This window comes from Meles meles, chromosome 5, assembly GCF_922984935.1.
Source record: "Meles meles chromosome 5, mMelMel3.1 paternal haplotype, whole genome shotgun sequence".
NCBI lineage: Eukaryota > Metazoa > Chordata > Mammalia > Carnivora > Mustelidae > Meles > Meles meles.
The window spans coordinates 87,657,449-87,680,967 of record NC_060070.1 but is presented as its reverse complement, the minus strand read 5'-3'; the positions used below and the strand labels follow the sequence as shown (position 1 = coordinate 87,680,967).

The 23,519-nt window shown below is 39.4% G+C and overlaps 1 protein-coding gene across 1 annotated transcript in view; it reads right to left on the bottom strand.

The window, feature by feature from the left end:
• The window catches only part of DNAH8 (dynein axonemal heavy chain 8), a 348,142-nt gene that overhangs the window by 51,031 nt on the left and 273,592 nt on the right, over window positions 1-23,519 (bottom strand). Inside the window, exons 79-83 of the mRNA XM_046005485.1 lie at window positions 17,234-17,307; window positions 14,876-15,028; window positions 14,387-14,542; window positions 5,164-5,280; window positions 2,622-2,723 (exon numbers count right to left, since the gene is read on the bottom strand). Of these exons, the coding sequence (XP_045861441.1) occupies window positions 2,622-2,723; window positions 5,164-5,280; window positions 14,387-14,542; window positions 14,876-15,028; window positions 17,234-17,307 (602 nt within the window). The remainder of the gene's footprint in view (window positions 1-2,621; window positions 2,724-5,163; window positions 5,281-14,386; window positions 14,543-14,875; window positions 15,029-17,233; window positions 17,308-23,519) is intronic.

Below are 23,519 nucleotides of genomic sequence, written 5' to 3'. Positions count from 1 at the left end.
TCAGGTAAAGTCCCTGCCTTTAGGGAACCTCAGTGGTAGGCAACTCCATGTGTGTGTCTAGTGGGCATCTCAAAAGTCACATGATCAGAACAGAGCTCCTAATTTTTGGCCCCAGTCAATAAAACTCATTCTTTCTGTAGCCCTTCTCCTCTGTAACTAGTTCTATTCTCTACCAGTTGTTTAAATCAAAACTAGGAGTGATTCTTGATCCCCTCATCTTTCGCCATCAGCATTCTGCTGGTAGTTCTATATAATATATGCAAAATCTAATCACTTCTCAGCATCTTGAGTACAAGGCTCCAATTTTAGGTACTTTTGCAATTATTCTAACACACAGTACACAAGACATCTTTTTATTCCTTTAAACCTCAGATATAGAGGTGAGTTTACCATATTTCTTTATTTTATCATACTCATGAGTCTAGGGCCCCCCCTTTTTTGAGAGACAGAGAGAAAGAGAGAAAACAAGCAAGGAGAAGGGGTGGGAACAGAATCTTAAGGAGGCTCCATGCTCAGCATGGAGCTCAATGTAAGGCTCAATCTCACAACCTGAGATCATGACCTGAGCTGAAATCAAGAGTCAGACACTTAACTAACTGAGCTACCCAGGTGCCCAGAGTTGAGGCTCCTTTTATTTTTGCTTTTCCCCATTCAGTCCGGATCTCCACTCCCAGTCTCCTTCCCTCGGAGGGCATCTATTTAAATGCACTTGACCTATGTCCTTGTAAAATATAGTATTACATTACAGATCTCATTTTATTTTTTTTAGGCTGTATACTCAACACGAAGTTTTTCCAAATCTATGCATGATGTCATATAGATCATTTCTTCCAAGTGCTACATTATATTCCATGATAAGCATCACAACATTGAACTCAATCTACTCCCCCATGGCAGACTCCTACTTCTACAACTTCCTACTACTTTCTGTAACTTCCTACAACTTTCTACTACTACAAATAATACTATGAGCAATATCTTTGTACATGTCCATGGACACGTGTTTGCAAATTTCTCTGGGACATATACTCAGGAGTGGGAGCCTGGTTCAGAAAGTATCATGCACTTGATATGACTAAGGGCAGCCAGATTGTACCCCAGATGGGGGAGCAATAGTATTCCATTGTGCTCATTCACTACGTCTTAGGATTCTTAGGCATTTGTAGTGGATGTTGTGACGCACCGCCAGTTCCTTCTTCAGGACCCAGGTACTCACTCTCAGCTGTCTGTGGAGTATTGACTACTCAAGGCTCATCATATTGTCCCTCCCAAGGTATTGCGCTGGCAGGAGGGAGCCTGCCTCAACCAAGGTCATGGCCTGGGGAAGGGAATCCACAAGCAACCAACCTATGAAGGTTACCTTCAGTTCCACACACAATATTGCCATAAACATCATTATACACATTCATTTGTGCATTTTTTCTAAAAATGTTGTGGGATGTGTCTACCTAGAATACTGCATTTCAGTAAGTTTTGCCCAGTTGCTTTCTAGGTCCGACTTAATCTCCAGCAGCCAGGCTCCCACTTCCACACAACACTTATCATCATCCACCTTAGTCCATATATGGCTTTAAGAAAAACTTGAGAAACTAAGTAAGGATTGAGAGAAAAATCAGATTCCTGTTCAACCTCCAATTTACCAAAAATATTGCCAAAGCTTAAGCTTTGCTGTTTTTGTCAAGGAGGAAAAAAAAATCACTGAAACAGAGAATTGCCAGTATAGATCCTACTATAAAGAACTCCGATAATCATAAAATACTTAACATATCTGATTTTTCCCACTTAGGTAATACATATTGCTTCTTTAACATGTAAAAATTTTAAGAAGAGTTTGAGTCTTATATTTATACATTTTATCACTGACATGAAAACTGTTAATTGCTAAGGAATAATTTTCTCTAGAAAATGTTCGCCAGTATGATGTATGTAGATTTTACTGGACACAGGGGGAAAAATGAACACTCTATCAATTTTCAGATGTGTGTTCTAATGGAAAAGATGAGAATACTCAAATCATGGTTAATTCTATAGTCACTTATTTGGGGGTTTGAAGTCTTCGTGAGACTTGCACTCTGAGAAAGTAGCAAATAAACTGTCATGTTTTCATGGAGGAGGGACAGTGGGGAGATACCCTGAAAATATGCAACTCATTTATACTAGGAAAAATTTACAGATCATTAGGAGTTGACCACTATTATCCTCTGGACCACAGGTAGCTTGCTAGTTGCTTGGGCTTTGGTTTTGGTTTTGGTTTGGGTTTTGCTGGCTGGTTTCTTTTCAGCAGCTCTGCAATCTGGGTTTTTCGCGCCCTTAAGTTTGGCTCACCAATTATAAACAAACAAATATTCTTATTTAAAAGGAAAATAAAGGGGCCTCTGGGAGGCTCAGTGGGTTAAGCCTCTGCCTTCGGCCTAAGTCATGATCTCAGGGTCTTTGGATCGAGCCCCACATTGGGCTTTCTGCTCAGCAGGGAGCCTGCTTCTCTCTCTCTTTCTCTCTCTCTCTGCCTGCCTCTCTGTGTACTTGTGATCTCTGTCAAATAAATAAATAAAATCTTTAAAAAACAATAAAAGGAAAATAAAATGAAATGTGTCCCATGCTTTTCCTGTAAATTGACTTACCCTAGCAAAGCAATTGAGTAGACGTTTATCAAAGTCATCTGTCACTCTGCCTCCGTATTGAACTTCTCCAATCATGTACCGAACCGTACTCCATGATACACCCTTTATTAAAAATACAAAAGATTATTCATTGTCAATCCAAACAAGTAACTCTAAACATTTCAAGTCTTTCCCTGGAGGAAATATCTCAAAAAGGAAGCATGAGCTAGATCACTTTTAAAATGACTCACATTCTTCTGTTAGTAACTCTTTTGCTATTACATGATGGAAACTGCCAGGGTTTGGTCATCAAAGAAAAATCTACAATATTAAATAACAAGGGAATATATTACTCGTTATTTTAAATGGGGGGAAAAGACTTTTTCACTCGGTGGATGTAATCATCTATAATACTATTTATAGTAATGCCAAGCTGTTAGAAAAAAGTTGTGTTTAGTGAAAAAAGGAGGAAAAATCAAGCAATAAACTATTTAATATACTTTCTTAGTAATATATTTTCTGAATCAGTATGAGAACAACCAGAAAATTATTCATTCACAGCATTTTTCTACAATGCAATCCTTTGCTGTCTCATTCTGTGAGCTATGACTAAATCAAAGTATTTATTAATTTCCATAGCAATCTTATCCTGGCAATACATTACAGATATTAATAGTTTTTTTGGTTTTTTTACTTAATACATTTGGGGTAGGAAAAGTAAGAATGCTTGATTTTTTCAAATTTATTTTCTTTGGGCTAAATTCTGATTCATCAGCTCCACTGCCTTTCAAAGCAACTATTTCAAGGTTAACTATTATTTGTGTATACAAATGATAAATAATAACAGACTGTGAACCCATCAATATAATTTTTCATCATACTGTCATACTCAATTTAATATCCCTTTGTAACTTCAAGAAAAAGTAATGGCTTGATTCTAGATCAAGAATTCATCATGGTGGGGCACCTGGGTGGCTCAGTGGGTTAAAGACTCTGCCTTCGGCTCAGGTCATGATCTCAGGGTCCTGGGATCGAGACCCACATCGGGCTCTCTGCTCAGCGGAGAACCTGCTTCCTCCTCTCTCTCTCTCTGCCTGCCTCTCCACCTACTTGTAACCTCTGTCAAATAAATAAATAAAATCTTAAAAAAAATAATTCATCATGGCTTACCATCACCATACTGATTTTCTAGTACCTATAATTAGCTTCAAGATTTACTATGAGAAAGAAGAGAAAAGGAGACAGTTGGAAACTGGAATTTATTGAGTTCTTATTATGCACCATATACTGTATTTTCAAAAATGCGAATTCACTTATTCCTCACAGAAACCAAGGCTGCTTTGTAGATGAGGAAACAGCCTCCTAGAGGCTCATAAACTTGCTCCAGACCATAGAAAAAATGAACTTCCAACCCTTCCTAACATATGTGGAGGGACAACTGGATTGTGTTCTTAGCTCTGTGACCTTTATTATTCTCTCTTGTCCATTACCTCATCAATAAAATGGGGACAAGGGGCGCCTGGGTGGCTCAGTGGTTTAAGCCTCTGCCTTCGGCTCAGGTCATGATCTCAGGTTCCTGGGATCGAGTCCTGCATCGGGCTCTCTGCTCAGCAGGGAGCCTGCTTCCCTCTCACTCTTTCTGCCTGCCTCTCTGCCTACTTGTGATCTCTCTGTCAAAAAAATAAATAAAATCTTTTAGAAAAAATTAAAAAAAAATAAATAAAATGGGGACAACAGTAATGCCTTCTATGCTGACGTCACAGAGTTGTGAAGGTACAGGTGAGATCCTCCACACATGAGCTCGTTGAGAACTGTGAAATGCTGGACAATGACCAGTGACCATTATTAGAAATTATTGCTATCTATTTGCATAAGTTTAAATACCGTTAAGTGTATTTAAAGGCAGCATCTGGGTGACTCAGTGGGTTGAGCCTCTGCCTTCGGCTTAGGTCATGATCTCAGGGTCCTGGAATCGAGCCCCACATCGGGCTCTCTGCTCAGCGGGGAGCCTGCTTCCCCCTCTCTCTCTGCCTGCCTCTCTGCCTACTTGTAATCTCTCTCTCTGTGTCGAATAAATAAGTAAAATCTTTTTAAAAAAATGTGACTAAAGGTGAGAAAGAACTCTTGTGTGGTGTGGGCTGAGATAACATTTCACTTCTGAAGAGGCATCAGTGAGAGATGCTGGAAGAAAAGTCTGATTTAAGGTGTACATTCTCTTGAAGTGCACTGGGGGCACTTAGGTGCGATATGAGGAAGGTTGTGGCATTTCCGCGCACAGATTTGCCTCATTTGTGGTCTGTCTCTGCTGTATGTGCATGGGAGAGAGATGAGAAGGGGGAACACAAGTATGAGATTGGGGTCTGAATGCACTCACTCCTAGAGGCATTAGAGGTGTGAGGGGAAGGGCCTGGACAAGTAAACAATGGATTAGAATGAGCAGTCCCTTTTTGGGGAGGTAAGGGGAACCTCAGTGTGTTCAGCTGTGTATTATAGACTGAAAATGTCTGTAGAACCTTGATTTGAGGACAATAATAAAAATGGGGAAAATAACAATTTCACTTACTTTTTTAATATCACATTCATCAAGATGATTCTGAATGAACTGGACGCTGGCTGCAAAGTCAGCAGAATTGAATTCATAGGGAATATTCCATCCTAAGGGACCAAATTTGCGTCGCTCCTTAAGGACACCAAAGAAAATGAGTGAGATTTTAAAATTGAATGCAGCTGATTTCTCTTATTATTATTAAAACATGAAGTACGGGAAAATTAAGGCATGATATAGAGAAGAGTTGATGTCGTAAAAGAACAGTATAGAACTTCGGGTACATTATTCTTTAGAAATACTAATTCATGGTTCTATTGCCAAATGGTTTACAAGGACAAATCCTCAGGCACCTGGGTGGCTCAGTCAGTTAAACGTTTGTCTGCTCAGGTCATGATCCCAGCGTGCTGGAATCAAGTCCTTGTTCCGCATTGGGAACCTGCTTCTCCCTCTCCCTCTGCCCATCCCTCCCTCTGCTCATGTACACATGTGCCTGCTTTCTCTGTCTTGCAAAAATAAATAAATAAAAATCTTAGAAAAAAAAATCCTCAACTATTTGCCAGATCAGAGTTCTTGGGCTTTAAAAAAAAGGCTAGGTTTCCATGGTCAATTTAAAAACATGCAGCGGATGCTCAATAAATGTCTGTTAAATTAATTCATTTATTCTAAATTGGACTCTTAAAAGTTTCAAATGTTCAGGGCAAGTGTTTAAATTTTTGTTTTCCCAGTTGAATATCTTAAGCCCTTGAGAGCATCTAGACCCCCTACTAGTTTGACTTTGTAATCTTGCAATTTCAGGCTTTGAAAACCCCAAATCTCTACTGTGGGACATGACACATTTCTTCTTAAAACTTTCAATTGCCCTGATTTGTTCTCTCCCATAGGATGTAGTTAACTGTTTGGAACTGCCAGATTGCCCATAAACAATCCAAAGGGGCTCAGATCAAATGATTCAACGGCCTCGATATTCTGAAGACCACACTAGAACCAGTAGCTCCAGGCTCTGATCACCTATCGAACTGCATAGATTAACTCAAATATAACTACTCCATCAGCTTTCTCTGCCCCAGTGCACAACCAGTCTCTAAGGGAGGTCCAATTATTTACTTGGGTTTAGCTCCTAGCCCTTTGACCCTAATGGTTGAGATGAGAACCCATGGGGAGAGTAGAATCCCAGAACATCTATGGAAAGGTACAATTCTACTTCTCTACCTCTAAATATATACTAACTTTTCTTTCTCACTTCTGCCTTCCTTAACACACACACACTCACACACTGTTTTCACAAGTCATTCTGATACTTCTTACTACAGCTGCTCCATGTTTTAGATCCTAATGAATACCACAATTTAAAAGAATCTAAATGAATTTTAGTTTAGACAAGTTCATGGACAGGACAGAGAAAAAAATTCAGAAAGCAAGAAGGTTTAATTACTGATTTTCAGAATGTGCTTTTAAAATATTAAGGAAACCATGAAAATTAATCTAGGTAATTTGGGTCCAGATGTCCTGCCCCTGGGAGATCAGACTGTTAAATAAAAATTCAACCAAGTAAATCTTAAAGATCTCCATGGCTTTACTGAACGATTGATGAATCAGGAGGCATCCCATTTAGCAAACTGGAAGGAGCCCCAAAGAGCTACAGAAAAAGGGAAGGTTTTTAAAGGTTTTTAAATTGGAAGGAGCCCCAAAGAGCTACAGAAAAAGGGAAGGTTTTTAAAGACAGAGAGGAGATGGCACAAGGAAGTCATAAGTAAGAAAAAGGATTATTTTGGGCAAAGTCACCTTTCTTTGGGGGAGAAAAGGTGTCTATTGGGGGCTACCTCACTAGTGCTGACCAGGAAATTCCAGACTAACCAGTTAAAATCACACTCCAGGAGAAGGTTGAAATTGCAGTTAGGTTATGTATTGGTTTCGATTTGGCGATGTGGGCTTAGCACAAGTAACTCTATTCTGGGTCTGTTGTCTCCTTTTTAACAAGACTGAAGGTAGACCCATACTTCCTTAGGTTAGGCTGTCAGATATTAGACATCTGTAATGGTGTGACTCCCATCGTCATCGCTTAGCTAATTAATTAGACAGAAGGTGGACTGCCAGCTCAAGAAAGGCCAAACCAGATTCTTCCTCCCAGGAATCTGAACTTAGGGTTCAGAATTGCTATCTAGAATTTATCCTAGTTAGAGCTTAGAGTAGGGAGACATAAATTTGGGAGCTGTGAAGCACCATCTTCCACCTTGAACACAGAGAAGGTGAGAAGGAGCAGAGGTGCCTGAACAGATGAAGAGGACTGTGGTATCATCCCCATGGGGGAGAACCCTGGCTCTTTAATGCGTCGGGTTCTCTTGATGGCTTTCCACTTCCTGGTCTCAACATTCATGCTGCCGTGACGTGTTGTCTTTTTGTTTGTTTCATGTTGAAATATTTGATCCTATAACCAGATTTTGAACCTTGACCGTGAGAAACATGTCTCCCATTTTTGTCTCCCCTTTGCACTTTTTTGGGGAAAGGCTTATGATTCTGAAATGAACACTAGATTGATTATTGATTATTTTCAGAATGAAAGGCACTCTCCTCATTCTGGGGGGTAGGGGGTTATTTCTGAGACTGACACAGAAATTCAAAAGAATTTCTGGAGTGGATCCCAGAAACACTGAGGTGATCTCCCTCCAGGTTATTTTGGAGCAAGAGTGAGTTGGGAGGCCCTGTGCGATATTAACATGAAAATGCATTCAGTTAAGTCTTGAGCCTCTGGAATTTCTTCTACCTGGAAGCCTTCAAAAAGAAGGAAGCTAACCAATTATTGGTGAAGTGAAAATGTTTTCCTCTATTTTTTTTTAAGAGAATCAACTCTAAAATAGTTTCACCTATGTTTGACTTAATTTTTTAAATTTACAGTTCAATTAGACAGGAGACTGAATGGAAAATAATTCTTCCTTTCCAGTTACAAAAACTGCTTAAATTGGCTCTATGGAAACACTTCCACTAACATGTACTGAGCCATTGCAATTCCACTGCTCCTTAAAAATATGATCTTTGAAAATTGCTATAATGCTGAGATTTGTTTCACTTTATGCTATTTACTATCAAATTGCATTTGAAGCATTTACTTTTTAGGTTGTTTCACTAAAGTCGTAGGCTATTTAGCTTATCTCGGAAAAAACAAAAGCTGAAATCTTGGGAGGGTGACTTTTCTTTCACAAATGAAGTAAATTCATTTTCTTGTAACTTTTTTTGGTACTCACTGATCTCTCTAAGTGACAATAAGGAAAGTAAAAAAAAATTTTAAATTAAATAAAAATAAAGAAAGTACCCTGAATTATCACCTTGGAATACTGTCAGATCATAGACTCAAACCCTCGGGAGAAGAACTAATAACACATTTGGAGTATCAAAAGCAGGCCGCCTTGCTAGAATTTGGGATATTTGGAATACTAAATCTCTTCAGTCTTTAGTATTTTAGTACTTTAGTATTTTTGAAACTATGGGATGAGTCCTATGTGAGACAATGGAAAAATATTAAAATCAATGTATTTTAAAGAAATTTTAATCCAGTTGAGAAAATAAGAGTTAGAAACAAGGAGAGGACAATATGATGGTGACTATAATTAATTATCAAAATTTAACAAATGATAAGACTGAAGAAGACATTCAGTCAGAGGCTTCTGGGAAGAATGAAACCAAAGGTGGTCTTTTAAAAGAAGGGAGAGGGGTGCCTGGGTGGCTCAGTGGTTAAAGCCTCTGCCTTCAGCTCAGGTCATGATCCCAGGGTCCTGGGATCGAGCCCCGCATCGGGCTCTCTGCTCGACAGGGAGCCTGCTTGCCCCCCTCTCTGCCTGCCTCTCTGCCTACTTGTGATCTCTGTCTGTCAATAAATAAATAAATAAATAAATCTTTGAAATCCTAGCACCCATTCCCATTCAGTCCAGTCTTTAAAAAAAAAAAAAAAGCAGGGAGAAAAGACTTCTGAGCTTGGCGAAGGCTATGACAAAGACAGGAACACAAAGCTCCCGATTTATCTAGCAAGAGGCTGCAGGTAAATGGTTTTACTGCAGCAGAGAGTGACCTCGGGTGAGTAGCTAGAACTACACACTCATGTGATGATTTAGGGGTGAAACATAAGACAGATTTGAATGTCAGGATAAAGAGCGAAAACCTGATTCAACAGTAGGGAGTTATTAATCATTACTAAGTTGGAGAGTGGTGATTTTAGGAAATCTAGTTTAGGAAAACTAGTCTACTCTTTACTGAATTTGACCAATATGGTTCCTTCTTGTATTCCAAAGAATCAACAAGACAGAGAACTACTAGTGAAATATGGAAAACAGTTGCTTATCTTAATGATGTCAAAGCCATTTCCAATTTTATGTTGGATTCTACTTCAGCCCCATGAGCCCATCTCCTACAGCCCAAGACAGAATCACTTCAGTTGCATCTTCAAAACAAGGCTCTCTTTGGAGCATCACATCCTGTTTCATTTAACATAAAATGAAAAATGCAATCTATACTACACAACACAAGAGAAATTTTAAAAGGTAAAAATAATGAACAAAATGGCCATAACCCCTGCCAAAAACCATCAAGCAAAATGTAAAAGATCTTTCTCTAGACCTGTGTCATTTTATTGTAATTATTCTGAAGACTTTTTTTTTAAAGATTTTATTTATTTATATGACAGTCAGAGATTACAAGTAGGCAGAGAGGCAGGCAGAGAGAGAGGAAGGGAAGCAGGCTCCCTGCTGAGCAGAGAGCTGGATGTGGGGCTCAATCCCAGGACCCTGGGATCATGACCTGAGCCGAAGGCAGAGGCTTTAACCCACTGAGCTACCCAGGTGCCCCTCTGAAGACTTTTTAAAAAGATTTTATCTATTAGAGAGAGACCACGAGAGAGAGCACAAGCAGGGGAGAACAGCAGGCAGAGGGAGAAGCAAGGCTCCCCGCTGAGCAGAGAGCCCCATGCAGGACTCAATCCCAGGATCCTGGGATCATCACCTGAGCTGAAGAGCAGATGCCCAACCACCTCAGCCATCTAGGGGTCCTCTAAAGACATTTAAACTGAGAACTTTTTAGTCACGCCTCCCCAAAGCAAGACTTTCATATGCACTATTAAACTTGAAAGTAATCCTTGTCAAGGCTCAAACTTGAGAAAGAAAACAAGATGTAGGAGACTTTTTGGAAAGAAAACCTACTGGCAGTGGAATTCCCTGAATCCTATTTGATATGGCCATTTTCATTAAATATTTAATTATTTTTAAGGACCAGGATAAAATATCCAAGTCTCCATCTGCCACTGCAAGCCCCGAGAGGGCCTAATCAATGACTTTAGCAAAAAAACTCATAGACTCGTGCATAACCTATTGGAAAATTCCCAAAAAGTAAGCCTCAATTTTGGCAAGCCAAGGTGATGAGGAGACAAATTCCAAACCACGGAAAGGACATAAAAGTGATGGACTCCTGTCTTAAGGACAATGGATATTTGGCAGTTATTCCTAATTCTTGTTGTGTATTAGAATCACTTAAGAGATTTTTAGAAGGACTGAGCAGCCCACCTTGCTGCCTGCTCCCAGGGATTCTGGGGCCCAGGCAATGACTGTGTTAGATATTCACTTGGTCCAATGCATTGTTCAAACAGAGGGTGGTACATTGACCATCAAAGGATGGCACACTGACCACCAGAAGGTGCTGTTCTGACTTTCTGCAGGAGGTACTGGGAGGACAATGCAATGTAATTACTGTGTTTCAAAACACCAAGACTTTGGAGGAAGATATTTTAAAATTAGGATTCTGAAGGGTGAATGTAACCTTGCTCTGAAACCCAAAATGGCGCTGCACTGGAATTTCTGGGAAACCATAGAGAGATGATGATAAAGCGAGAAGGAAGATCCCATTGAGAGTAAGCTCCAAGAGGAGGTGGATATGTCATCAGGGATGCTAGGATGGTGGTGGGTTCCCATGGGAAAGGCAGGAAGGCTGGCTGGTTACGGCAGAGATATCACTTGATTGCAGTAAGAGCGCTGTTGCTGTTGTAACTTCTTGGCCTCTGTGGTTGGTAAGTTCCTGGTGGAGAGGGGAGGGAAGCCCAAGGGAGACTGGGGAAAGAAGAACTCAGTGGAGATTGGTTTGTGTGTCTCTGCAGTTCCCATGGAAGCACCCAGGGCCCCCTTCTACTGGGTAAACCTGTTCTTACTTCAATCACAAAACAAACCACACCCTTCACTGTACCACCCTTGACCATCCAAGTCTACTTCCCCTTCTTATAGGAAAGGAGTTGTGTTCATTTAGTTCTCTGTGACAACGAGTGAGGTTCACATAACACATGATGTCCTTGCGCGGGGATGAGTTGATGGCATGAGGCCAAACTGCAATTCAGTAAGGGAATTACATGAGGGGTCACACAGCTCTCGCATTTGATCTCTGTTTCACTACCAGATTCTGTATTCTGAGGGGTGATGGGCTCCAGCATGAACTCCTCCCCAGGCCTAAAGTTTCAGATTATGTGACATGACCTAATTCCTTGTTCTTTTTGCCTGTCTCTGCAAGGACAAGTATATATACCTCATATTTGCATAGAGCAAGTGATATCTAGGTTAAATTTGGAGGAATCAATTAATCGTTAACAAATTAGGTGTTTGGCTATCATGTCCAACACTAGAGAAATTTAAGTCACAACCACTCCAACCCAGAGCAACAACAAAGCAATAACAAAATGAAAATATCCTTTGAGCAGTGGCTGCACTTCCAACTTTAGAACACACACGAGTTGTTGGACATCTTATTATAATGCAGATTCTGATTCAGCAGGTCTGGGGTGGGGCCCGAGATTCATCTCTTACAAACTCCCTTACAAGACCCCGGGGCCACAGGGATGCTGCTGGCCCAGGACCACAGGCTCCTCAAGAATGCTGTGTTTTCCTCTCAAGCCAGGTCTATCCTAACAAGTAAAAGAAAATATTTAGGCACTATCACAGTAAGTATTTCTGCTAATGATGAAAACAGAACAGAGGAAACCATGCTTGAATTATCCATGCTACCTGTGTAGTCATAGAACTTGATAACAGGGTTTTAGAAATGGGAAAAAACTTGAAAGATCACTTCCTTCTGCTTCAAAACACACAGATGGGAAACTATCCTCACACAGCTAACTGATTTCGTGGTGAGTCTAATGTCCCAGCCTCCTGGTCCTCAATGAGGTGTTCTTTCCAGCAGATGATGGCTGGATTTTAAAAGACATTGGATCTCCTATTTTCACAGCATTAGCAATGGAGACTTTTTCTGTTTTAACCCAAATACATGTCATGTCAAGTGCAAGCACGCCTTAGCCCCGTGACTGGCCCACGGCCCTGTTGTGGTTCCTCTGTGTCGCACTTGGATAATGGCCACTGAAAGACAGGCTACCTCACTGACCATATGGAAAATACCCCCAATCATCACCCCATGATAAGCCCGGTGGAAGAGCTGAATCATCATTACTGGGAACAGAATCATAAAATACATTATTTGTGAATTGCGAATTAAATAACAGAGTTAAAGTAATATTTGAATTAGAGTATGATAAGGCCTAGCAAAGCAAACAATTGCCAGATAAGAATGTATGAAATAGGCTTCAGTGACTTGAAAGCTATAATTTACAATCCAAAGGCCACAATCAGACTTAGTAAAAATAACCACCCACAAAGTCTTTAACCTGATTTTAACTCTCTCAGGGTTAGGGGACCAATAGGCAGGAGACCACATTGTCTCCTCTGCGTAGCCATCCCCATTTGGCATCAGAGATCCTGGTAAAGTAGCAGGGACAAGGAACCTGAGGGTAAATATGCCCAAGATGTTCTGGGAGGAGCACCAAATTCCCCCCACCCTTGGGCAGGATGGGGAAAGAGGAGGTGAAGCTCTCCATGCCACTGCAGAGCTAATTCCCGGCTCCTGGCACAAGCCACGTCATTCAATCCTTTCTCACTCCAGCCTCAGTGGGGGAAGAGATGTGGAAAGTGTTAAAGGAGCTTGTTCTGTCCATCTCTCTCTCTGAAGGAGCCAATCAAGTACATTAAACTTATACAGCTTTGAAATACTGGGTGTTATATGCAAACAATGAATCATGGAACACTACATCAAAAACTAATGATATACTGTATGGTAACTAATACAGCATAATTTAAAAAAACAGTACAAAATATAAAATCAAATGTAGAACAAAGCAATAACAAAATGAAAATATCCCATAGACAGGTGGTTGTGGAGCTATAAAATTACTACATTAATATAGAAGTGTGTAATAAAAGCAAATACACAAGTGCATGGTAAAAGCAAATGACAGATAGCCACTGTCCCTCCCAATATCAGCACTGCTTTCACAGTGGGCTCAAAACGTACTACCATGCGAGGCAGGAGTGTTGGACTCGACCCCTAGATCTATTGCCTATGAACTTAACCTTTCTGAGCCTCAGTGTCCTCATTTTTATTTTATTTTATTTTTCTGGAGATGCAGTTCATTTATTTTTTGCACACTGAAGGGATGAGGGGGACGGACACCTACTGGGGCTAGGGCTCTGTTGTCCCTGTGTCTAGTTTAACAACGTTCTCCTGTTACTTAGGACAGTCCAGGGTGTAAACTTCTGAATGCTTGAGGAAAATCACAAGCTTTGGAGTCACACTGGTTAAATAATCTACTATTTAGTAGAATAGTTTAGTAAAATATTAGAATAGTAGAATACTTTAGTAAAAATCACTAGCAAATAGCTGACGTCCTGTTCCGGTGTCTATTTCAAAGTACTACTATCTTCATTCAGTTATTTATGCATCTGGACATCTTATCCATCAATTTCCTCTTTTTGAACATGGTGATAATCCTATCTTGAGAAACGTAGTGTTTAGTATTACATGAGAAGGTGTACACACCCTCCCTGGCCAGCATAGGCACTTTGAAAACCAAATTCTTGTATAAATAACCCATGTTCCCCTCACAAATATTTACTGAGCTCTGGCAATGCCCCAGACATTGCTATGACGGAGGGGATTCAGCAATTACAAAACAACAGTGTTTGTCTTCAAGAATCTTACACTGTCATGGCCAGGGGCAGGGGAAGGGACAGGGGACACGTCAAGGACACAGACAAGTATATACCATGCCAGGTGGGGCAAAGTGCCATGAAGGACAGAAAAAGCAGGGTGAGGAGAGCAGACAGTGTGGCAGAGAAACAAGAGGGCATCACTAACATCCCCCTAAAGGTGCAAACTGTGCCAAAGTTACCTGCACAGTGGAGTGTAAAAATGCTACTGTGTAAAGCATCGGCTTCCACATGGGTAAGTTACTGATATCCAGAAGGTCTTGATTAATTCCAGCAAATGTTCTTTTCAAACCAGCGCGCACGCCTTGCGGTGGCTCATTAGTGAATTTAAGAGAAGTCTGTGGTAAAAAGCAAACAGTAGTTTTGTTTTTATAAATTAGATGAGGGATAAAGTAGAAATGACAATACCTAGACAACATAAAATGTCAGCCGAAATTCGAAAGTAATGTCCATCATAGCTGAAACCCCATAAATTAGAACTGAGTCTTATAACTCTTGTGCAGAAATATTTGCTGTATAATATTGATTATAGTCAAGATCTTGACAGTATAGGATCTTGGAGACCCTGCTGGATTGAAAGCCCTAGCATGTTTTCATCTTTCAATAATGCCACTATGCCATCTTTATTCAAATCACTCTCAAGGGAAAAACACTATGTCACAGGAACAAACCTGAAGCAGTGTAATTGGAAATCGATTGTGGGGCTCAGTAGTTATCCACACTCGGAAAGAGTCGTCATTGGCTTCGGTGGTAATTAACGTCTCTAGCAACTCTTCCATGAATTCTAGGCCAAGGTGACAATTTTGCAGTAATACCCAGCCACCCTGTATTCAAAAATGATTTTGTATTAATTTCTTGTAACTTTTTTGCCATAATGTTAAGAAAACAAAATGTACAATTAAAAAAAAAACTCTATTTAGGGCATGTAAATACATGAGCACCTGTTTTTAATGAAATGATTGTATGTCAATACGAACATTTCTTCTGCTACTGGTAAGACTGGAATCAAGTGGGTTCAAAACGATTGTACCCTGCCATCTCTGGTTCGGAAGGAAACAGAAATTAAAACTTGAAGTCTTGTGTAAATATAGTGTGTGCACCATCTACTGGTGGGAACAGGTATTTTGGAATTTGTAAAAACCATGAGAGACTATGGACTCTGAAAAACAACCAGAGGGTTTTGAAGGGGTGGGGTGGTGGGAGGTTGAGGAACCAGGTGGTGGGTAATAGGGAGGGCCCGTACTGCATGGAGCACTGGGTGTGATGCCAAAACAATGAACACTGTTATGCTGTAAATAAACAAATAAAAAAAAAAAAAGAAAAAAAAAAACCAAAAACTCATCCTAAAATGAATCCGAACGGACTCACCCCCAAACCATATCATCCAGAGTCACAAAGAGAGATGCATATTACCTCCTGAAAGTTGGACACCATACACGTGGTGACTTGGGCTACAAGAATACTAAGCCTTAATCTTTCTTATCACTCTTCCCATACAGTCCCCAAACCACACAACTTATTAAGCACTATTTTAATACTTGAAAAAACTATCGTTAGCAATATATAAGTCACAGAATCATTACTCCTCTATGAGAACATAGTTTCTTAACCTGACAATATTTTGATACCTTTATATTAATGAGATAAGATCAATAAAGCTACAAAACCCTGAGCACAGTAAATACATGTATTATGTATTATGCCTTCTACTGTGGGAGAAAATACAACTCAGACTGGCTTAAACAGCAAAGGGGACAGGTTGACCTAGACGACTGGGGGCTGCAGAGGAGGAAGGACCTCGCAGTTGAGTTAGCTGGCGCCATAATGTATCCAGTTCCTTGCTCGTTCCCCATTTTGTTCAACAATGTGAGCTTCATCCTCACTCTGGCGTCCATAACGTGGCCAAGTGGCTGTACCTATTCCTGGGCTGTTGGGTTTTTTCCCCTCATAATGTCATTATTATCAATACTTACCGCACCTTGAGAAACAGAACATGGAACTTATAAAAGCTAATATTCCAAAGAAGGTTAGTGTGAATGCAGTATTGAAAGTTAAAAGTTTCTCATTCATGGAAATTGAAGAAATTATTTAAGGTCCAGAGTTAATCTGTCAAATCACTCAGTGGAGGGAATCATTTGATCCAAGTAAAAATAATTATATGTAACTGCCTTGATATATATAAATTAGATACAATATATTATTAAATATAATTAAGTGGTAAAGAAAAAGGCTTCGGGCACTTGAGAATTAATGACTAACTTGAAAATCTGATGGACCAAGCAAAGATTTAGCTCATTAACCCTCTCTAGTCATTAATTCCCAAGGAAAAGCGGCACCAAAGTTGCTTCAGACCTTATGAGATCAAACATTTAAATATAAACTGAGATCTTCCTTTATTTTTATAAGTAGTGTGATTTCTTATCACAGCTGAAATTGCTATCTACCAAGCATCTCTAGAAAATTAATGTTCTGTGTTTTTATTAGGTGTGATGGAAAACATTTATCAGCATTCCATCCAGCTTGCAATTTTCAATAAAAACTATTATCAATATTTAAACATAACATCCTCAAATATTTCTTATTTGTCTGAAACTACCCATTAATGAAAAAAAGAAGAAGCCTGGATTTAACCAAAAATAGAAATTTAACTGTGTTGGTCTGTCACTTCTTAAGCACTATCTATTAATATTGATTGCAAAATTCCAGCTAGAGCTACATTCTTAGGACCAGGGAGTCTGTCTGCCTAATGCTAAAAAAAAGAAAAAAAATTTAGTGAAAATAAGGTAGAGCTTATACTATGGAAAATAAAACAAGCTTTCCGTGGGGATGTCAGGAGCAACCAGCTTAAGGTTCAAAATTTATTAGTAATCAAAGGTTGACTACGCATACATTAAAAAAAATAAAAAACCATGATGGACCATCCCAGGCAGAATGCTTTAGCCACCACTGTGGCCATCTGGGGTGGACCTGATGGCCAGAGGGCTCATAGGAAGAATGGTGCCCTGCCACTAGCTAGCATTGTTACCTACCTGCTGCATGGACATCTGAATCAGCTTTCGAGCGTGTACCTCTTGTCCTTGCCCCATTGAGATAGTTCTGCATTCTGTAACATAGGAGAAAGACCACTACGAGGAAACATAATTTTATAACAGGATTGGGACAAAAAATTAATTTCTGAATGGCCACAGCTGCCCTCACTCCATGGCTTCTAAGAAGGCCTCTTGTGATTCAAACAGGTGTGGCCTTTGGTTGTGCTGATGAGAGAAATGGGTGGGGCGGAAACTGGAGGCACCACGTGGAAAGGTGAGGGTGAAGGGAGCAAGACAAAGGGTGCGTGGCTGGGCTCTTAGAGAGTTTGGGGGTGTTTGGAAGTAAGGAGGAGAAAGGCTGACAGTGGGAGAGGCAGCAACAATGCTCTTACAGGTATTTATAGGGAAAGAGGATTTTTTTAGTTTTGCCGTATGTTTTTTTTAATTTCTTTTTTTTCCATTTTATTTATTTTTTCAGCGTAACAGTATTCATTGTTTTTGCACAACACCCAGTGCTCCATGCAACACGTGCCCTCACTAATACCCACCACCTTGTTCCCCCAACCTCCCACCCCCCGCCCCTTGTTTTTCAGAGTCCATAGTCTCTCATGGTTCATCTCCCCTTCCACTTTCCCTCAACTCCCTTCTCCTCTCCATCTCCCCATGTCTTCCATGTTATTTTTTATGCTCCACAAATAAGTGAAACCATATGATACTTGACTCTCTCTGCTTGACTTATTTCGCTCAGCATAATCTCTTCCAGTCCCGTCCATGTTGCTACAAAAGTTGGGTATTCATCCTTTCTGATAGAGGCATAATACTCCATAGTGTATATGGACTACATCTTCCTTATTCATTTGTCTGTTGAAGGGCATCTCGGTTCTTTCCACAGTTTGGCGACCGTAGCCATTGCTGCTATAAACATTGGGGTACAGATGGCCCTTCTTTTCACTACATCTGTATCTTTGGGATAAATACCCAGTAGTGCAATTGCAGGGTCATAGGAAAGCTCTATTTTTAATTTCTTGAGGAATCTCCACACTGTTCTCCAAAGCGGCTGCACCAACTTGCATTCCCACCAACAGTGTAAGAGGGTTTCCCTTTCTCCACATCCTCTCCAACACACGTTGTTTCCTGTCTTGCTAATTTTTTGCCATATGTTTTGATTAGAATCTCTCTTTGGTGGTTTCACAGATGCTGCCGTGAAAATGGAATTGGGTTTTTATCCCTTTAAAACATCAGGCTTACGGTGCTTTCTGTCCATTTTGGTTTTATTTGCATGGCTGTCCATTTTCTGAGATAGGACTCGAGGCCATTTGGCCCCAGGAGGGCTACATTCAGAGGTAACTGCTGCTTAGACTAGATCACCACCTTGGAACTGAGTGTGAAGAGAAAGTGGAGGCCGCCGCAAGATCAGAAGTGTGATTACAGTCTGGGGGAAAATATGGTATTTAGGCTGCTTAGTGAATCTGTCGTCCCAGGCAGAGAACCCACTTGTGCTGTGCAGTAAGAACTTACTAAATGAAGAAGTCTATGAACCATGTTTGTGAAACTGGAACTGGAAATTAACTTTAAAAGAATTTTTTTAATTTAAATTCAACTTAGTTAACATATACTATACTATTAGTTACAGAGGTAGAATTTTGTGTTTCATCAGTTGCATAGAACACTCAGCACTCATCACATCACAGACCCTCCTTAATGCCCATCACCCAGTTACCCCATCCTCTCATCTCCGCACCCTCCAGCAACCCTCAGTTTGTTCCCTATAGTTAAAGAGTCTCTTCTGGTTTGCCGCCTCCTCTACTTTCATTTTCTTTTATTTTTCCTCGCCTTCACCTATGCTCACCTGTTTTGCTTCTAAAATTCCACATGTAAGTAAAATCACATGGTATTTGTTCCTCTCTGACTTATTCCACTTATCATAATGCCTTCTAGTTCCATTCACATCATCGCAAATGGTGAGATTTCCTTCCTTTTGATGGCTGAGTAATATTCCATTGTAGATACATACACACCAAATCTTCTTTATCCATTCTTCTGTTGATGGACGTCTGGACTCTTTCTATAGTTTTGCTACTGTGGACATTGCTGCTATAAACATTGGAGTGCATGGGCTCCTTCGAATCACTATTTTTGTATCCTTTGGATAAATACCCAGTAGTACCATTGCTAGGTCATAGGGTAGTTCTATTTTTAACGTGTTGAGGAACCTCCATACTGTTTTCCAGAGTGGCTGCTCCGGTTTGCACTCCCGTCAACAGTAAGAGGGTTCCCCTTTCTCTGCATCCTCACCAACATCTCGTTTCCTGAGTTGTTAATTTTAGCCATTCTGACAGGTGTGAAGTGGCATCTAATCATGGTTTTGATTTGTATTTCCCTGATGATGAGTGATGTTGAGCATCTTTTTTCATGTGTCTATTGGCCATTAGTATGTCTTCTTTGGAGAAATGCCTGTTCATGTCTTCTGCTCAATTTGTGAATGAATTTTTTGGTTTTTTTGGGTATTGAGTTTGGGAAATTCTTTATAGGTTTTGGATACTAACCAGATATGTCATTTGTAAATATCTTCTCCCATTCTGTAGGTTGCCTTTTAGTTTTGTTGCCTATTTCCTTTGCTGTGCAAAAACTTCTTATCCCAATGAAGTACCAATAGTTCATTTTTGCCTTTGTTTCCCTTGCCTTTGGAGATGTGTCTAGCAAGAAGTTGCTGCAGCTGAGGTCAAAGAGGTTGCTGCTTGTGTTCTCCTCTTGGATTTTGATGGATTCCTGTCTCACATTTAGATCTTTCAATCATTTTTTAGTTTCTGTGTATGGTGTAAGAGTTTTTGTGTATGATCCAGCTTGAGTTTTGGTGTATGGTCCAATTTCATTCATCTACACATGTGTCTGTCCAATTTTCCCAACACCATTTGTTAAAGAGATGGTCTTTTTTCCATTGGATATTCTTTTCTGCTTTTCTGAAGATTAGTTGACCTGGAAATTTACTTTTACATTAACTTCTGTAGACCTGATTTCTTCAAGTTTTAAAGGTGTCATCTTTGGGGCGCCTGGGTGGATCAGTGGGTTAAGCCGCTGCCTTCGGCTCAGGTCATGATCTCAGGGTCCTGCGATCAAGTCCCGCATCAGGCTCTCTGCTCAGCAGAGAGCCTGCTTCCCTCTCTCTCTCTCTGCCTTCCTCTCTGTCTACTTGTGATCTCTCTCTGTCAAATAAATAAATAAAATCTTAAAAAAAAAAAGGTGTCATCTTAGCACTGAGAAAGGAAGTCAGTGGAGGCAATGTGAAGCAGTGAATGCTTTTGCCCTGCTCTCCTGGATGAGCTTGGATCCTCAGTAAAGTGGGTCACTGTGGTGGGGCAAACAATGAGGCTAGCCTGGGAACTGCTGGAACAGGCTATAAGGGACTGGAGAAATTTATGGGGTAGGAGGGAAGTATGTCAGGAACCACAGAAGAAGTTGTCAGGATACACACCATTTAAAAGGCACTGTGTGGTTAATGGGCAGAGATTCTGTGAGGGTTTGTAGGGTGCAATATTAGGGATTATTCATGAACTCAGGATCACAGAAAGAAATTTTGCAAGGATGCCTGACTGAGGATAAAAGAGCACTGCTTGGGAGAATCAGGAATTGTAATAGGCTCAAGTGGAACCAGTGTCTCCAGCTGAAATGGAATGCTCTCATTCCCAGCCCACATATCTTATCCTCTTTTATGCTTTATTAATGGTGCTTTGACATATGGAAGTTTCAAAACTCCATCCAGTCAGACTATCTGCCTGGGTTTCGGATTCTGGTATTATGATTAAGAAAATCTTAGCTATCCCAATCGTATCAATATATTCTTTTTTCCTTTTATACCTTAATTAATCTAGAATTTACTTTGAAGTTTAAAGTGAGATGTAATTCTTACTTTTTCCTAAAGTTAATTGGCTATCCCAACAATGTTTATTAATTAATCCATTTTTCCTCCATTGATTTGAAATGTGAATCTTATCATAGACTCGGCTATTATAAAGAGTAGAGCCTAATTTGAGGTCTTTCCTTTGGCTTCATTGATCTGTTTATCTACTCTGAGCCAGTTCCATACTGGTTAAAATATTACCATTTGATAAGGGTTTACAAATCTGGTGGTGCTTGCTCCCCATTATTCTTTTTCCTTTTCAAAGCTTTTTTGGTTGTCATTGTTCACTTACTGTTCTAGATGATCTATGATCCCTCTACTATCCAATTAGAACAGAAAATATAGTTGGAATTTCAATTAGACTTGCATTCAATTTATAGATTAATTTAGAGACTATTGACATCTTTACAATATTGAGTCTTTACACTGGGAATGTGGTTTAACTCTCCATTTATTCTATTCTACTTTTATGCCTCTAAGAAAGTTTTATAGTTTTCTTCTAATAGGTACTTTAAAAATTATTTCTGAGTTTTATTTTTATTGCTATAGTGAAGGGGATTTTTACATTTTATTTTACAAGAATGCGCCATTAATTTTTTTATATATTTATTTTGTGACCAGCCTCCTTACCAAACTGTCCCGTTAAATCTAATAGTTTTTTAGTTGATTCTTTTGTGTTTTTAGTTAGACAATTACACTGCCTGAGAATAATGATGATTTTTGTCCCTTCTTCCCAGTAGTTATATCTTTTATATATGGTTCTTACATTAGCTACATCTTCCACAACAATGCCAAATAACAGTGATGATAGCACACATCTTTATCTTCTTTCTGACTTTAATGTGTCTAGTTGTTTACCAGTAAGTAAAATGTTGATGTCTGAAGTTCATTTTCACTATCATATTAAAACAGTCTTCTGTTTCAACTTCTTTAAAGTCAAATACAAATGCTGAATTTTTATAAAATGTCTTTTTAGCATTTATCAAAGTAATAATACGTTAGCCTAAAGAAACGCCTTTTACTTATTATTATGATGAGTTTTCTTAATACTATATCCTTCCTATATTCGCCCATGCATTTCTATTTGGTCAAGGTAAATTATTACCTTTTTTGCATGTTATTTCTTTTAATATTATAATGATTTCTTCTTGGTTGCATTTTTAGCTAAGATCCTTACATTTATATTGACAAGTAGGGTCAATCTGTAGTTTTTTCTTTTATAAAGTTACTATCCTGTCTGTTTATATCAAGATAATGTTATCCCCTTAAAATAAAGAGGAAAATATACCTTCTTTTTCTTTGTTCCAAAATGGAATAAAACATGTAAAATTTTTAAAGGATTTACTAAAAATATCATCCAACCCCCAGGGTCTTTGCTGAAGTCGTAATTTAAAGACTTCTAATTTTTCTCATCTCAATTACTGGTGTATTCAGGTTTTTCTACCTTTTCTGAGAAAATTTGCTCAATTTGTATTTTTCTACAAACTTGTCAATTATAATGATATTTTAAAGGTTATTACAAAAACTATATACTATTATTTATATTTTTTCATCTATATATGTTTTTATACCCATTTTCTCATTCCTTCTTCTGTATATTTGTGGGTTTGTTTTTTACTTGTTCTCTTTCATTTGTGTTTGGATTCTATTTTCAAACTCATCCTTCCTCTGGGACTCCTGCCCCCTTTATCCAGGCTCTGGTAGGGTTCTCATGCTAAAGTCATCTGTCTCTTCCCCCTCTTGCCCAGGTACCCAGTACTTCTGGGCAGAATTTATCTGCTCTGAATCTCTCACTGCAGAGTCTGACAGGCATCTGACAATATCCATAGTGAGACGTTTTTCTTTTCTTACAAAAATATATTTCACTTGGGCCCATCCTTCAAATGGCTGCCTGGTAACTGGTTAATTCATCCAATGAAGACAGTGAGACGGAAGGAAAGAGCACACCATTGCAGTGAAATTTGAAAGCCCTGAGATAAGGCCTGATCTTATCTGTCCCCCCTAAGATCTGTCCCCAGCTAGCTGTCTGACCTGATCTTCAGACTTTAGTTTCCCCAGCTATAAAATAAGGTAGTTGAATTTCAAGATTTCCAATCTATTCACCTTGAGAATTCTATGATGATCTATTATCCAGTTTCGAAAATAAAATATTTGTGGTAGAGACTAGATTAATATGTTATTCTGCCTATATAATAGTTTCATTTTCACAGCTATTTTAGGGATTTTTAATCCAAAGTGGTGAAGAGCATGAGAATTTCTAGCATTCTTAAAAATTATTCAGCGAAGAGTTCTTTCTCAAATTCATTGGGTCCTTCAGGATCAGATCTACTCTATTTTAGGATCCCGCTCTATTTTAGCATCTGTTCTAGATCCTACTCTGTTTTAGCA